The sequence below is a fragment of the Narcine bancroftii genome, chromosome 1 (assembly GCF_036971445.1).
Source record: "Narcine bancroftii isolate sNarBan1 chromosome 1, sNarBan1.hap1, whole genome shotgun sequence".
NCBI lineage: Eukaryota > Metazoa > Chordata > Chondrichthyes > Torpediniformes > Narcinidae > Narcine > Narcine bancroftii.
In genome coordinates, this window is record NC_091469.1 from 385,878,685 (window position 1) to 385,895,967 (window position 17,283).

Genomic DNA, 17,283 nt, shown 5'->3' on the forward strand with positions numbered 1-17,283 from the left:
GTTGCAGAGAATTATATTTTGGTCATGGAGAATGGTGGGGTGGTAGGTGAAGTCCCTATCAGGGTGGCGGAAGGATAGGGTGAGAGCAGATGTGTGTGAAATATGGGAGATGCGTGTGAGGGCAGAGTTGATGATGGCGGAAGGGAACCCCTTTCTTTGAAAAAGGAAGATATCTCCTTCGTCCTAAAATGTAAAACCTCATTCTGAGAGCAGATGCGGCAGAGACGGAGGAACTGAGAGAAAGGCATGGCATTTTTGCAAGTGACAGGACGGGAAGAAGAATAGTCCAGATAATTGTGAGAGTCTGTGGGCTTATAGTAGCTAAGCTGTCACCAGTGATAGAGACTGAGAGATCATGGATTGGGAGGGAGGTGTCAGAAATGGACCAGGTAAATTTTGAGGGCAGGATGAAAGCTGGAGGTAAAGTTGATGAAGTCTGTGAGCTCAGCATGTGTGCAGGGAGTAGTGCCAATGCAGTCATCGATGTAGTGAAGGAAAAGAGGGGTGCAGATACCAGTATAGATGTGGAACATGGACTGCTCCACATAGCCAACAAAAAAGGAGGCATAGCTGAGACCCATATGGGTGCCCATAGCTACACCTTTAGTTTGAAGGAAGTGGGAGGAGCCAAAGGAGGATTATTGAGAGTAAGGACTAATTCCACCAGACAGAGAAGAGTGGTGGTGGAGGGGAACTGATTAGGTATAGAATCTAAGAAGAAGCAGAGGGCTTTAAGACCTTCCTTGTGGGGGATGGAGATATATAGGGACTGGATGTCCAAGATGTAAATAAGATGATGGGGCCAGAGTATGGGAAGTGTCACGAACATAGGTAAGAAGGGATTGAACAAGGGGGATAAAACAGTGTTGAGGTATGCAGAAATGAGTTTTGTTGTGCAGGAGTAGGTTGAAATATTGGGTCTTCCTGGACAGACAGTTTAGTGGATCTTGGGTAGGAGAAGAAATGGGAAGTGGGGTGTGGGAACTATGAGCTTAGTAGCAGTAGATGGGAGATTCCAAGAGCTGATAAGGTTGGTGATATTGCAGGAGACAATAGCTTAGTGCTCCTTAGTGGGGTCATGTTGAAGAGGTAGAGGTCAGTACACCAGACTGCTGCATCCCTCTTATCAGCGGGTTTAATGGTAAGGTCAGGATTGGTGCGGAGGGAGTGGGGAGCAGAGCATTTGAAAGGGGTGAGGTTGGAATTGGAACAAGGTGTGGTGAAGTCAAGACGGTTGATGTTCCATTGGCAGTTAGCAATGAAAAAGTCCGGAGCAGGAGCAGGCAGGAGAGGAGAGGTGTTGAAGACGGGAGAAGAGGTCATCGGTGGGGGTGGGGGAGTCCTCGTTGAAGGAATAGTTGGAAGAAAAACAGTTCAGCATTATGGCAAAGTGGAACTAACTGAGGTGAGGGCATGTGGGAACAAAGGTGAGACCTTTACTAAGGACAGAGTGCTCTGTCGTAGAGAGTGGAAGGTTGGAGTGAATAGTGAAGACCTGACACAGATAAGAGCTGGGATTTGAGGGGGGTTGTTAGTGGAGAGGGGAGGGGAGGGTTGGGTTGAGAGGAAGATGGAGCCCCTGAGGGTCCAGAAGCTGATGATGGGATCTGAGGGAGATGGGATTGTCGTCTGGTGGTGGGGGAGGGGGCGATGGGAGTAGAGATGGTAGCACATGGGGATCTGGCCTGGAGTTTGAGGCTGGAGTCAGTTAAAGTTTGTGCCATGATATATGTGTTATGAAGATGAGATAAAGCCTGGGAAGCTCGATGAAGACAAAGTGTAAATATGTGGACTACAAAAGATAAGCAAATTAAATTAGATAGGTTCGTGACTCAGCATTTAATTTCATCATAAATGTAATTTCTCTCTGTATGTTAGTTATCTCCTTGCATACCTCTTTAATAAAATTAGTGCAATTCATCATTACCATACTAGTTCCAAAATAGAGCTATTAACACCATTTATAACGCCACTTTGTTTCAGGAATACAGGTGAGAGAGATCAAATTTGTCATTTCAGTAGCACTTTTTATCAAAATTTCAACTCCAGGTAGCGGTCCTTAAAGAATCACAACACAATATAGCCCTCATTCTTTTAGCTACTGGGGAGTGTTGTCAAGAAATTAGCACATGAACATGGGGCAGAGTCCTCCTGCAGAAGGGAGTCTGCATGGGCTCTGGAGTATGTAGGAAGCAGCCTCCTTGTGGTTGCTTGCCATTCTGAATTCAAGCCTAGTTCCTTTAACATAGCCTTTGAGAACAGTGCTTCAAGACTGACTGGAAAACTAGCACAAATGAGTGCATTTCCTCATAGTGAAGATCAGGCTCACCTTCCCTCTCAGAAGCTGCACAATCTTTGCCATTTATGTCTGCGGAGAGATGCAACGTATAATGTTGCTGTGTGCCATATTGCACAAATAGGTGCAGCGTCACGGGATAGTCTACTCCTGAAAAATATCATTTTTCAATTCACACCTAGAAGGAGCATTTGGTTGTAATGCAGGGCTTCCAAACGCACTTGCTTCTCTTTTCAGACACATTGCTGGCATCTTCCTTCCATGAACTCTATCTCTTTTGTCAGATCTCTTTTTCCAGGTTCTTACTAGTTTCCAGTTGGTTGGACATGAATCTACACTTTTACAGAATATTGCTTAGTTGGAGCCTTCTCCATTATTAAGGCTTAGGTGATTGAACTGTTCATTTGGACATCTCAAACGATTCAGCTTTTGCCACTCTCTCCGGCATTGCTTTCCAGATACTAACCACTGTCTAGATAAAAAGATCCCCCATAGGTAACTTCTAAATCTCTTACTCCTGATTCTCTTTCTATTCTCCTCTTTTAAGGAAAGAAAATTCCTTTTTTTTCTCATAATCTTATAAACCTCAATTATGCTCCTCTTTAACCACCTCTGCTTCTGAGAAAATCAAACGAACTTCTCTTGTCTGCTCACAATTGAATTGCTCTATCCCAGTCAATATCCTGGTGAATCTCCTGTGCATTCTCAAGAGATTCTAATTTCAAGATTTGTTTTATTGCCATGTAACAATATAAAAAATGTAATACTGTATATACAAATTTTCCTTTTGCCTGCTGTAAGGTAAACAAGGAGTTTCCATTAGCATTGCCTGGCACCCTAACAGTAAGAGAAAGGGAAGCAAAAGAGAGTCCCCGCAGAGTCACTAAGTGACCATGGATTCGCCTCCAGCACTCCACAAAGACCTCTGTTTAATCCATTGACAATCTGAGCTCTAGATCAAAACCTTCAATATGATCAGGAAGATTTCAGCACCCGAGGCCCTTTGGAGCCCTTCTTGCCCTCAGCACCTCTCGAATCCTGGTTCTCATGAGCCATTCTCAAACAACACTCAGCCTATGTGGGTCCTTCGACAAATTGTCGAAAATTGTCAGCAACCCTCAGTCTGTGTGAGTTCCACCGCAAGCTGCCAACAGCCCGCAGCCTGTGTGAGTTATTCAGCCGCTGAGCCCCTCACTGTATGCCATGGTCACCTTTCCTGCAAGGTCATCTCCTATGCTTCTCTTTCTAAATAGGGGGTGTTTCTTCCCCTCATTCCCCCTTGTCTGCAAACCCTCTTGTCCACTGCCCAGCACTGGGGCCACCAATTTGGGCACAGACCCTACCTCCTTTAACAGACTGTTTAAAGTTTGTATGCAATTATTGGCATTACAATCAGACAATAGGACTCTGCAGAGCAACGCTGTCTCCACTCCCAGGTCCGCACCAGCGGCAACGTAGCCCTTCTAATAGATCTACTTTTTCCCGCACCATTGCATCTTTCTTATTGTGTTGTTGTGACCAGAAATACATGCAGTACTCCAGCTGAGATCTGACTTCTTTTCTTTCTTTCTTCTTTGGCTTGGCTTCGCGGACGAAGATTTATGGAGGGGGTAAATGTCCACGTCAGCTGCAGGCTCGTTTGTGGCTGACAAGTCCGATGCGGGACAGGCAGACACGGTTGCAGCGGTTGCAGGGGAAAATTGGTTGGTTGGGGTTGGGTGTTGGGTTTGACTAATGTTTTATAAAATTGGAAGTATGAAGGCCAGTAACCCATGTGCCTACTTAACTACATTACTTACTTGCACTGCCACTTTCAAGGATCTTTGAACTTGGACACAAAGATCCATCTGTTTCTCAATACAACTGTATTCCAATGGCCTCATCTTATTGGTACTCTCAAAATGCACCACATTACATTTATCATAATTATAAAGAAACCATCTTTAATTACTGATCCCATTTCACAAACATTTTGATATAATCATATAATCTAAGACGACTCTCCACACTGTCAACAACTGCATTGATATAAGTCACATCTGCAAACTTGCTGGTCATGTCTTGTAGATTCCCGTGTATATCACTCACATATATTAAAAGTAGTAACTTTCTCACCACCATTCCCTGTGGAAACCTCTGGTCAAAGGATCCAATCACAAAAGCCACATTCGGTCATCAACGTCTGGCTTCTATTGGCAAATGATCCTTACCTTTTGAACCAGTCTCCCATGTGGAACCTTGTTGAATGCCTTATTGAAATCCATTTAAATCACATCTATCCCTCTTGTCAATATGCTTCCTCGAAAAGATTAATTTACACTTTGTCTGCCCTTGACAACACCAGGCTGGTTATCTCTGATTAATCCCTGCCAATTCAAATGATCATTAATCCTGTCCCTTTAGATGTTTTTCCAGTCTTCCTTACTATTGATATTAGGCTCACAGGACTGTAAGTGCCAGGCATATTCACATCACCTGTGCCAGGTAAAATGTAAAAATCTCGGCCAGAGACTCAGGAATTTCTTCCCTTCAGAGCAGTCTGGGATATATCTCATCCTGTCCTGCTAAGGCATAGAGTACTTCCCATTTATTTATGATGGAATGCAGCAGATGGATGGTTTGAACAGGAGCCTGTGAGGTTACAGAGACCACAGGAATACTGGAGGTGAATCCACGGACACTCAGTGTCTCTGAAGGGGTTCTCTTTATTGTTAGGGGTGCCAGGCTATGTTCATGGCAACTTTTTTTTTGCACAGCAGATAAAAGTTGGTGCATCATTAAATTACATTTTTTATGTATTATTAAGGAACTTGTAAAGGAACCTTGAGAATTTCACCTTCACCAACTACAGACTTTTTTATAACTACCAGTGAAAAGCATTAATTCTTGTTTTTCATGTTACTTATAAAATGCTTTCAGTTTATCTTAATCCTGTCTGCCAGTGATATTTTGTGGCCCAATTGCTTTGCTTTCCCAATCTCCCTGCACTTTTTATATCTTTGACAGGCCTCCCCTTCTTTATTTCTGTACACTTGTTAGATTTCCTTTTTTCTCTTTATTCAACCCTTTATCTCTCAACATTCAGGGTTCCCTATATTTGTTACCTCTTCCTTTCACTCTTAAAGGAATCTCACGGCACTGAAATGTCACTAGTTCTCCCTTATACACATACAGTCAAATACATTCAGACTTGCAACTAAATGCTCCAGGTGTACCTTTACCAGATTCTTATCATATTTTAGTGAAATTAGTCTTTCCTCAGTTTAAGACTTTTATTCTTAGACTTTGTTTTTAACACTTTTATCTTTTTCTTTTACCACTTCAAAATATATGGACTTGTGGTCTTTTCTTCATTGGTCTATTTATCTAATGTGTCAAAAATCTGCCCAGTACACAACTCAGAAAGTCAACTTTCCTTTAAGGCAATCTCTTTTAATATATGGGAATCTGAATTCCCTCATACCATGATGTTATTTTTATCAAATTTCTGTTATTTGCTTACGAATCTTTATCCGTAAGGCCGCATTTGAGAAGCCTTCTCGGATATCTCCATCAGTACTGAAGTACAGGTACTCCCTGACTTATGCCTGTAAAGCAAACCGAAGGATCAATCGTATCGTATCTCGGAATGGACATATGTCGGAATTTGTTTAAAAAAAAAAGAAAATACATAAAATTTAAACAGTTTACTGGAATGTTATATTTGACAAACTATAACATGGATACAGGGCATGTAAGAGCCAAAATGTGTGTACCCATCTTGTCAGTGGGTTCACATATTGGAGTTCAGTTGGTGCATGCGCGAGAGTTAAGCGTCCTCACGATATTGAATTTGCGCCCTTAACTCTCACACGTGGCAACCGAAGACTTGCGCATTGGCACTAGAATCAAGATGGCTGCACCAGCCTACAGGCCCCGGGACGCCAACTATCTAGGTAAGTACGCACATTTTGGCTCGTATGCCCTATATCTATGTTATAGTTTGTCAAATACAACAGAAACAGCATGAATTTTATTATTTTTAACACTTTTTCTTTCGTATGTGCGGATGGACGCAGGTTGCAAGTCGGGGGGTACCTGCGTCTCATCTGAAAATTCTCTTCTATGGGATGTGGTGATATCAGATACTTTTCTAGCCTAGAGGCCTTCGTGTAGAAGTATTCTGTCAAAATAATCTAAAACCATTAGTACAGTGTAATCAAAGATTTACAAAAATGTTGCCTGGGTTTCAGCATCTGGAATACAAGAAAAGATTGAGCAAATTAGGTCTTTGTTCCTTGGAACATAGAAGGCTGAGAGGGGATTTGATAGAGGTGTTTAAAAATAATGAGAAGGATAGATAGAGTTGAGGTGGAAAGGCTTTTCTCATTGAGAGTAGGAGAGATGGATACAAGAGGTCATGGGTTGAGAGTTGACGGGCAAAGGTTTAGGAGTAACATGAGGGGGAACTTCGTTACTCAGAGAGTGGTTACTGTGTGGAATGGGCTTCCGGGAAAGGTGGTGGAGGCAGGGTCAATTTTGTCATTTAAGAAAGAGTTGGATAAGTCTATGGATGGGAGGGGGATGGAGGGATATGGGCAGAGTGTTGGTAAATGGGATTAGAGGAGGGTACTTGGATCAGTGGTGACTAGAAGGGCCAAATTGGCCTGTTTCCTGCTGTAATTGTTATATGATTAAAGAAATATATCACAGCAAGGAAAAGTTGATAAAATTGAGAGCTATCTTAAAATATCTGAGCTTTGAGGAGAGATTATCAACTTTAGGATAGAAAGACATTGATAAATGAAGCAAAAAACAATCTCGATGAAGGGTTCCAAACCAAACCTTCTGTTTCTTACTGATGCTGAGTTGCCCTGGCAGACTGTTTTTTGCTCGAGATTCCAGCTTCTGCATTCTCTTGTGTATCTCTGAAGAAATGAAGCCCAGCATTTGTGATTCAACAAACTCCAGAATTACAGCATACTTCAAAGTTGGGTGGAAAGATGTAGGTAGGTTGATAGAGTGGATAGAGCGCTAATGATTTTTCTCAACCATCTGGCACACAAAGCGGTAAAATATGGAAGGATCTATCAGAATTTCAAGTAGTGTGGAAGAATGAGTGACTTCCTTGATTTTAGAGGGAGTAGTAAAATGGACTATTTGTTGTGAGGACTGTCTTGGATCTTCGTTTTTCACATCGTGTACTTTATTTGCATTGTTTCTGTAGTCACAAGACACGTAAGGGGCTGTTCCTGCTCTTCCATTGGCGGCACCAAAATGGGAACATTGTTGATGAGGCATGGAAGCAGAAGATGGCTGCCTTCACCATCCAAATAGCCTGGAGGAAACTTCTCAGTGACAGCACCCAGAGTGTTATTTCCAGCAAAAGCAGCCGAACATTCAGCGGCGGGAGCTTAAATGTTAGGACAGCTAAGCAGCACTCAGTGTTAAAACAAATTTATGGTAATTCGTTTTCAATATGTATGTAATAGAAAGGGGGATTAAAAAAGACAGATTGAATTTCATTAAATTATTATCAATATTCCTACTGAACGATGAATAGAGTCCTAAAAATTAAACAACTTAACAGCTCGAAGCAGACATATTGATCTTATTGCCATGCATAAATCAGTTTGTACCTGAGTGGAGTTGTTAATTATTGCAATGTACTGCATGCTACTTATGGAGCTTGTAGGGAGTACACAGGGAATTAACTGTTTCTGGTTAATTGTCAGGAAAACCTCAGGAAGAAAAGGGGCATAATTTACAACGATCACTCCCTCTCAGAAACAGTCAAGTATCCGTTCGAAAAACCTGTGAGTACTGAAAGATATTTGGATCACCAGCTGTATTAACAACACTGGAACCTCATAAATATCCTACCAAGAATAAAACTATGCATGGTTTGAAGATATTGCAACCACTAATCCAAACCAAAAATATATATCAAACATTTGGTATCAATTTATGTTTTAATTTGAAGAGATTCCAAAATATTGTTCCTGCCAAATTAATTGTTCTGTAATGATAACATGAAAGAGTTTGAATTGTTTGAACAAATGTAAAATATTGTGGATGCTTAAGTTATGAAATACCAGCAGGCCAAGCATCATCAGTGAATAGAAAAACAGAATTCATATTTCCGGTTGATCATAAGAACAGATGAAGGAACATTGACTGGAAATATTAACCTTTGTTACTGCTTGATTTCCTGAGCCACTACTCCCTCCCCATCAATTGTCCCCTTGGCACCTAGCCCTGTGACTGCAGGAGATGATCCACGTGTGCCCACACCCCAATTCGGAGCCCCAAACAGTCCTTCCTAGTGAAGCAACGCTTCACTTGCGAATCTATAGGAGTCATCTACTGTATGAAATGCTCCTGTTCTGGTCTGCTCTACATCAAAGATACTGGTCGCAGACTGGGAGAGTGCTTCGTTGAGCACGTCGGCTCTGTTGACTGCAATAGCATGAATCTCCCAGTGGCCACCCATTTCAATCCCCCGTCCCATTCCCTTGCTGATGTGACTGTCCGTGATCTCATGCATTGTCAGACTGAGGCCACCCGCAAACTGGAGGAACAGCACCTCATCTTCTGACTGGGCATCCTCCAACTGGATGGCATTAACATTGACTTCTCTGGTTTCCATTAAACCCCACCCCCCATCTTTGTCTCCATCTCGTTTCCTCTAGTTCTATCTCTTCCTCACTCCCCTTTTCCCTCTGTCTCCTTTCATAGAGCCAAAATCAGTTCTCACCTTTCCTCTTGTATCCAATTAGCCCCTTTTCTCTGTTGGTCTTGGGCTCCTTTCCCTCCCATTCATCCCCCTTTCTCTCATCAGTCTTTATTCAGACAGCTCCCTGTTTTTTGCTAATACCTTGAAGAAGGGCTCAGGGCCAAAATGTTGGCTATATATCTTGCGTCCTATGAACACGAGCCTACTTTCTTACTTCACCTTTTTCCTCCTTATGAGAAGTTGAAATTACTTCTGCAAGTTTTTAAAAACGTCCCTATCATCCATCTTCCAACTAATTTTTGCCTCTGCGTATGCCCTCTCTTTTGCTTTTAAGTTGGAGTTGACTTTCCTTGTTAGCCACAGTTGTGACATTTTTCCATTTCCACTTTTTTGGAATGTGTCTGTCCTGCAACTTCCTTATTTCTCACAGAAACTCTGCCTATTCCTGCTCTGACGTTCTCCTGACTCGAGCCCCCTTCTAATCTACTTTGACCAGTTCCTCTCTCGTGCCACTGTAATTCTCTTTACTCTACTGAAGTATCGACACAGCTGACTTCAGTTTCTCCTTGTTAATTCTTGAAGTCTGTTCAATCAAATTGTGATCACTGCCCCCTAATAGTTCCTTTACCCTGAGCTCTCTGATCATCTCTGGTGCATTACACAGCACCCTGTCCAGTACAGCTGATCTCTAAATGAGCTCATCAACAACCAAAATGCTCTCTTGTAGGCATTCATCAAACTCTCTAATCCCAACCTGGTTTTCCCAACCTACTTGCATTTTAAAATCCTCATTGGCCTTCTGACACGATTTTCTATTTGTTGAAATTTGTTGACCACATCCCAGCTCTTCTTTGGCAGTCTGTACAGTAACCGTCAACAGTATCCTTTAACCCTTGTCATTTTTTAACTTCATCCACAGCTCTTTTGCAATGATTCAATGTTACTCCTTATTAACAGAGCCACGCCAACTCCTCTGCTTACCTACCTATCCTTTCAATCACTGTGGACATTGGGACACATTCAATTCCCAATGACATTTATCCTTCAGCCACATCATACCTGCCAATATATAGCTGTACTTCAAGACCATCCACTTTATTTTGTATGCAGTATGGACTTAAATATAAAACTTATAACCCAATATTTGTAACATTTTTTTACTCTGTGTCCCTGTGGCATTGCAACTCATCCCAACAGGCTCCCTACCAGCTGTCTGTACTTGTGTGCCAACTGCCTCTTCCTCTGTCTCTTCACCTTGGTTCCCAAGCCTTTGTGAGTAATTTCAACGCCACCCTCTCCCCCAACAGCATTAGCAAACCTCCATTGCAGGATATTGGTTCCCCTCAAGTTCAGGGCCAAACAGTCCCACTTGCACAAGTCACCTCTTCCCAGAAAAGGTTCCAATGATCTAACAACTTGAAAACCTACCTTCTGCAACCATCTCATCAGCCACACATTTGTTTGCGCTATCTTCCTGTTTTGACCCTCTGTAGCTCATTGCACCAGCAATAATCCAGAGATGACCACCTTGGAGGTCCTGCTGTTTAGCCTCTTAACTCCTAAAACTTACTGTGCTGGACCTCTACCCCATTCCTGCCTATGACATTGGTACTAATATGTACCACGACCTCTGGCTGCTCAACCACCCCTTTAAGCATATTATGCAATCCCTCAGAGACATCCTGGACCTGAGCACCCAGGAGTCCACACACTATCCTGAAGTCTCTTTTGCTGATGCGGAATCTCATATCTATTTCCTAACTATCAAGTTCCCTATGACTATTGCTCTTCCTGATTTCACCCTTCCCTTCCGAGGCTCAGAGCTAACCAATGTGTTAATAGATTTGCTGCTACCTTGCCCAGAAAGGGGAAGACCACAGGGGTACCCTGCACTCCCCTTACCTCTCTTCGAGTTCACTCATCTCCTTGCTGAATCCTGCATTCTCAGTGTAACAACCTGCTCAAAGTCTTATCTCGGGACTTGCTCAGCCTCCCAGATGATCTTCAGTTCATCAACTCTAGCTCAATTTCTTTTATATGGTCTTTCAGGAGCTGGAGTTGGCTGCACGTCCCACAGATGTAGTCATCAGGGAAACCATCAGATTCCATGAATTCCTACATCCTACAGGAGGAATATTCCACTACTACATCTGACATCACCTTTGCTCTGTACTAGGGGCTACCAAGACTAAATCAGCACTACTTTGCCATGAATACCAAGCGTTTGAACCTTCATGACTAACCTCCCACATGGGATCTTGTCAAAGGACTTACTAATGTCCATGTAGGCCACATCATCAATTTTCCTTCATCAACAAAAAGATGCATAACCAACATTTCTCTTTCACCTGGGTGTATCGTTCATTTACTAGTCACATCTTAAAAGAACATTAGACAGTAGCTCATGGAACCCATTTATGGCAACCTTATTTCTTCTATTCCTTAGTTAACATCTGCAATTTTTAAAATCCTGCAGCCAATGCTTGCTTTGAGGTGCCAAGAAAGTTAAAGACATTTGGCAGATGTTTAGATAAATGTAGATAAAATAAAATAAAGCAGAACTCTTTGTATAATAGCTGTAATTTTCTTTGACCCCAGAAGTTGTACATGCTGATCCAATGAAAGCTCTTGACTCAGATCAAATCTTGGTTCAAAGCATCAAAAGATCCATAAGCACAGGGATGGATTTGAGATGTACCTCAGCTCAAATCATTTCAAACCATACTTTCTTGTCAAAACAAACATGATGGTGTAGGAGCCCTGAAGGAAGCATAATATATTCTTTATTTTCTAAACTCTAATTCTTCATTATTTGGCGTATTTCTTTGTTGTAATGGAATCCTTGTACCAATTCCAAGAGAAAGCCCTATACAGTGAAAACGAGTATTTCTCTTGTGCTTCCTGGACAAAACCTACATTTTGTTTCCTATCAGTTTATCTGCAATGATGATTATTAATTTTAAAATATCATTAACTCTCTAACTATATCATAAATTTAAAGTTATTATCTTTACCTTTTATCATTTGAAGAATAAGTTACTTTATTGAATGCTTAGTTCCAACATCTAGAGATTAGAAGGAAAGTTAGATTTTAACTATGGTATAGCCCTTCAACTATGTATCCCGACTATGAGTATTTGTGAGCAACAAATATGAGATGAGACGAAGTTGGTTGGGGAGAGATTTGATGTTCACTACAGAAATTTTAAGTATTTGAAATAAGTAGTTTTGTTTGTTGTTTATTGTGATAATTTTTTTTAATAAGCTATAGAGGCACAAATTATTTTTTTCTGTATTTCTTGCAAAGTTTTGATCTGCTTCTTTTAATATGGTAAATGTGCCATTCAAGGAATCAGTCCAATGGAGCCTATATAATTGGAGCAAGGCATCACTCCTTTTGTTCTCGCATTGTGATGTACTGCTTGCCTTTTTAAATGTTAGATGTACCTGCATGTTAACTTCCCATGATTGGTGTAAAAGGATCCCAGATCCTCTGAACCTGAATACTATGTTTCAAAGGAAATATATTTCAGTTAAGTGAACATGGAAACATTATTTAATACATTTTATTATTTAGATTCTTACAGCTGTTACCAATGACCAACAAGCAAGGCCCAAGAACAATTATTTGGTATTTATTTATCAATATATAAAATGAGACATCCTGTGCCAGTTTGTTGACACATATTCACTGTCCGATATAGGAACATTTTGATTTCATTCTGATTCAGTTGGGCTCCAAATATTTGATTTAAATAGTGAAACATTCAATAATAATCAGTTTGCACAGTACTAGATAATAGAAGGGCAAGCTAATGTGATCTGCCCTGCACCAAGCTGTCATTACCTTCAGGTGTTAATAAGGCCACTAATGAAAGAGTAAAGAGAAGCTACACATTGTATTTAATAGCAAATGCCATTTATCCAGCAATTAGATTTTCTCATTTCTGCTGAGCGGTTTCAAACCCCCCAGGGTATCCTGGAAATCTGCTTCTCTTTGTCATTCAATTGTTACTCTCACTAGGGATGAAACATATTCCCTTGATGCACTGGGGCAACAAATCAGGTTAGTTGATTCATAAGTCCAATTTATGATTAATTATTACTTTACATTGCAAGTGCTGCAGGGGAGGAATGCTATCCAACTATTTGTTTTAAGCAGGAAGTGTTTTAAGTCTGATCTGAAAGAGGCAAAATACAACTGGAATATTTATTTATCACATGGGAGATGATATTTTGACATTTTTCTTGTAGGTAATTGTGGATAACTTTCGAAATAAAAATATTTCGAAGTTGATAGATTAGTCAGGGTAATTTGTTTCAAAATTCTAGAGTCCCACACTTGGAATAACAAAGACGAATAATGACCTGCTAGTAATCTGATAAAACATGAATTGCCTAGCAGACCAAGCAGCATCTGTAGTGAGAGAGATTCTGATGTGCTGAATACATAAGAAATAGAAGGGAAAGTAGGCCACACGTCCTTCAAGCTTACTCTGGCATTCATTCGGATCATAGCTGATCTACCTCAGGTCTATTTTTCACCATCATCCCCATAATCTTCATTTCCTTTTTTGACCAGAATTCTACCAGTATCTGTTTTGAATGAACAATGAAGAAGCTTCCACAACTGTCTGGGATATTCTAAATGTTTATCTTTTGAATGAAGTGTTACGGAATGGGTGAATAAAATTAGGATAAAAATATATTTTTAAAAGATATAGATTGTAGGGTTTTGTTTAGGTACACTTCACAAACAGACATCTCGGTAACATTTCACAAAAGATGTTTTATTTGAAATGTAAGAGCTTTGCCTAAGCAGAGACTCCATGTCTACCAGTGACTTTAAAGAATGCCTATGAAGACTTCACAAGGAGGTGTTAATTGGGCTATTGTGTGGAATTGAAATGGACTATTTTCTTTAAAGGACCAGATGTCCAGGCTCAGAAACTGTTAATCTTTTGCCAGGTGCCAGCAATCCAAGTCTGATTGAAGTTTGCTGTTCTAAGAGGGGTCATACAGGTTTTGCAAACAGAAAAAAAAACCACGCCATTCTCTTTGGAGAGAGTTTCAGTTTACAGCAGAAAGAGGTTGATATGCTCTATGGATGATTCCAAAGCTTTAATGCACATTAGTTTTCAGCTGGTTCAACTCTTATGTGCTTTAATGAATGGAAGGGGGCAGGGAGGTCGACCTTGATAGCCTGGTCACGGGGAGGAGTTACATGGGGTCAAGTCATCAGTTGGCAAACAGCATCAGTATATACATATCACCACATACATCCTCTCTTTAAAAGACAAAAACCATTCCTAAAGGTTCAGCTGGTTAGGTGGCTTCTTCTGCCTCTGTGACCTGTGCAGCTCTGTCAGGGAGGTACTGATCAGCTCCATTGCTGGTCAGGTGCCCTGAGGCGGGAGGGGGGGGGGGGCGCAAGGCTGTCACCGTAGGGGGTGGGGTTTGGTTGTCTATGGGGGTGGTCGTGGTCATGGTCGACTCGGCTGGGCGAGGGTCCCGGGCATATGATGTGGGAGCCTGGGGGGCATCGCTAGCCTGCACCAAGTCCCTTTATGAGCTGGTGTGTGTATGTGTGGGCCAGATGTAGGTGGATGTCTCCGGCACGCGCCTGGTCGCAGACAGGGACTGTGTCTCATGGCCTGGATGTAAGTGTCTTGTGAATTAGTGTGCAGGAGCTGCACCTCTTCCACCAATGGTCAGTCTTATAGCCCCTTGTGTGTTTCCACAGCAGACGGGTCCCAGGGTGGAGAGGGAGGGCAGCAAAGTGGTTCTGGTTGCCAACCACCTGGGGAAGGAAAACATGCATTCATGTGGGGTCATATTTGTGGCAGTGTAATGGAGAGATCGGATGGCATGGAGTGCCTCGGACAAGACTTCCTGCCAGTGAGACACCACCTTGTCTTTTCCCCAGGGGTTATAGCTTATGGTCCTACTAGTGGCTATGCCTCTAGCCAACAGGTACTGCCGCAACTCATCGCTCATGATCAAGATCCCCCAATCACTTTGAATATAGTTCGGGTACCCGAAGAGGGTAAATATGCTGCGGACTGTCCTGATAACTGTGGCAGAGGTCATGTCGGAACAGGGGATGGCAAACAGGAATCTGGAGAACTTGTCTATGATGTTAATAAAATAGACGTTCCTATTGGTCGAGGACAGAAGTCCCTTGAAATCGACGCTCAGTCGTTCGAAGGGGGGCGTGGCCTTGATGAGGTGTGCCTTGTCAGGCCTGAAGAACTGCAGTTTACAATCTACGCAGACCCGACAATGTCTGGTCAGGGACCTGACGTCCTCAATGGAGTACAGGAGGTTCCAGGGTTTTATGAAGTGGAACAACCTCATGACTCTGGGGTGGCAGAGGTCATTGTGGAGGGACTGGAAGCGGTCGAGATGCATGCTGGCGCACGTCCCCTGAGATAGGGCATCTGAGGGGTCATTCAGTTTACCTGGCTGCTACAGCATAGGTATGGGTGGAGAGTTCGATTCTCCACCTCAGGATTTTATTATTCTTGGTTTTGTGTTAAACATGAAGGCGATGGCCCGTTGGTCTGTCATCAGGGTAAATCTTTTCCCGGCCAGGTATTGACACCAGTGGCACATGGCCTCAACGATCGCCTGTGCCTCCTTGACTGAGAAGTGCCGTGTCTCGGGGCTGTGGAGGGTGCGGGAAAAAAATAATCTGGCCTGCCTGCCTGGTTGAGAGTGGCAACCAGTGTGAAGTCGGAGGTATCGCTCTCCACCTGGAATGGGATAGATTTATTCACAGCATGCATCATGGCTTTAGCAATGTCTTTGATTTGGTTGAATGCCGCCCGGGCTTCTGCCAATGAGGGGAAGTTTGTGGACCTTACTAAGGGGGAGGCTTTATCAACATAATTGGGCATCCACTGGGCATAGTAAGAAAAGAACCCCAGACAACGTTTCACTGCCTTCAGGTTGTGTGGTATCAGGAGCTCCATGAGGGGATGCATGCTGTCGGGGTTGGGGGCAATGACGCCATGCACCACGATGCATCCAAGGAGGGCAAGGTGAATGGTGCTAAACACACACTTCTCCTTGTTATGTCAGATTAAGGGACTTGGCTGTGCTGAGAAATTTCACCAGGTTTGCATCGTGGTCCTGCTGGTCATGGCTGCAGATGGTGACATTGTCAAGGCAGGGGAACGCCGCTGCCAGTTTATGCCTGTCTAACATCCTCTCCATCTCTTTTTGGAATACTGAGACCCCATTGGTGACTCCGAAGGGCACTCTGAGGAAGTGATAAAGTCTGCCATTCGCTTCGAAGGCAGGGAATTTGCAGTGCCCCAGGTGAAAGGAGAGTTGGTTTTACGCCGATTTCAGGTCAATTGTACTGGGTTATTTTATTTGACCATATTGGCTATCCGGGAGAGGGGGTAAGTAAGTATCTAGTTGGGTGAAGTGGTTGACTGTCTGGCTGTAATCAATCACCATATGGGGTTTGCTTCCGCCCCTGACCACCATGACTTGAGCTTCCCATGAGCTTGAACTGATCACCTCCGCCAGGAGTCACCACATCTTGGACTTTATAAATGCCTGCTTTTCGTCGCGATGGACCTGCAGTCCAAGGTCAGGTTCTTGAATAATAATTGAAGGAATATGCGGAGGTTGGAGAGGCCGCAGGAGGGAGATGGCTGTCAGGGGGAGGGGGTTGTATACTGTTATGGGTGTTTGTGGTCCTCCGAACTCCATTGTCCACTCCTAAACTGGCTCTGAAAGTCAAGGCCCAGGATTATCGGCGCACAGAGCTGTGGCATCACAAGTAAATAAAAGTTATCATAATATTCACTCCCCTCCATAAACGGCACTACACAGTACCCCTGGATCTCTGTGGATTGGTCCTTAGTGGCCATAGAGATGGTGCCACTTGTGGGTCAGACAGAGAGAGAGAGTTTCTGGGCAGTGTCCAGGTGGATAAAGCTCTCTGTACTCCCTCTGTCACATAGGCAGTTTGTTCCCTTCCCATTTACCTCAATCTCCATCATCAAGTGGGTAATCGGATGAGGGCTGCCCTGGTTCAGAGGCCAGGATTAGGTCATCGTTGTCACTGTCAGAGGGGAGGCCCGACCGATAAGATGGTGGCCTCCATGTTGACCCAGGAGGGCGGAGGAGATGCCAGGTAAGATGGCAACTCCTGAGTTGCACATGCGGTCAAGCCTTTCAGGGCTGGACATGACATATGTGCCATTATTCTCACTCAGGAGGGTTTGAACTTACAGACACACTGGTAATGTCCCTT

The 17,283-nt window shown here is 42.9% G+C and overlaps 1 protein-coding gene across 10 annotated transcripts in view; it reads left to right on the forward strand.

The window, feature by feature from the left end:
* Positions 1-17,283, forward strand: part of invs (inversin) — a 313,548-nt gene that overhangs the window by 269,990 nt on the left and 26,275 nt on the right. For 6 of the 10 annotated variants that reach the window (XR_011349882.1, XM_069913577.1, XM_069913576.1 and 3 more), the window contains 2 exons: positions 7,503-7,738; positions 8,011-8,091. Coding sequence is in view for 9 of the 10 variants with exons in the window: in XM_069913577.1 (XP_069769678.1) it covers positions 7,503-7,738; positions 8,011-8,091 (317 nt within the window). In the remaining variant the exon portion in view is untranslated. Of the gene's footprint in view, positions 1-7,502; positions 7,739-8,010; positions 8,092-11,060; positions 13,700-17,283 lie in introns of those variants that run through there. The other 4 variants (XM_069913582.1, XM_069913581.1, XM_069913579.1 and 1 more) reach the window with 3 other exon arrangements.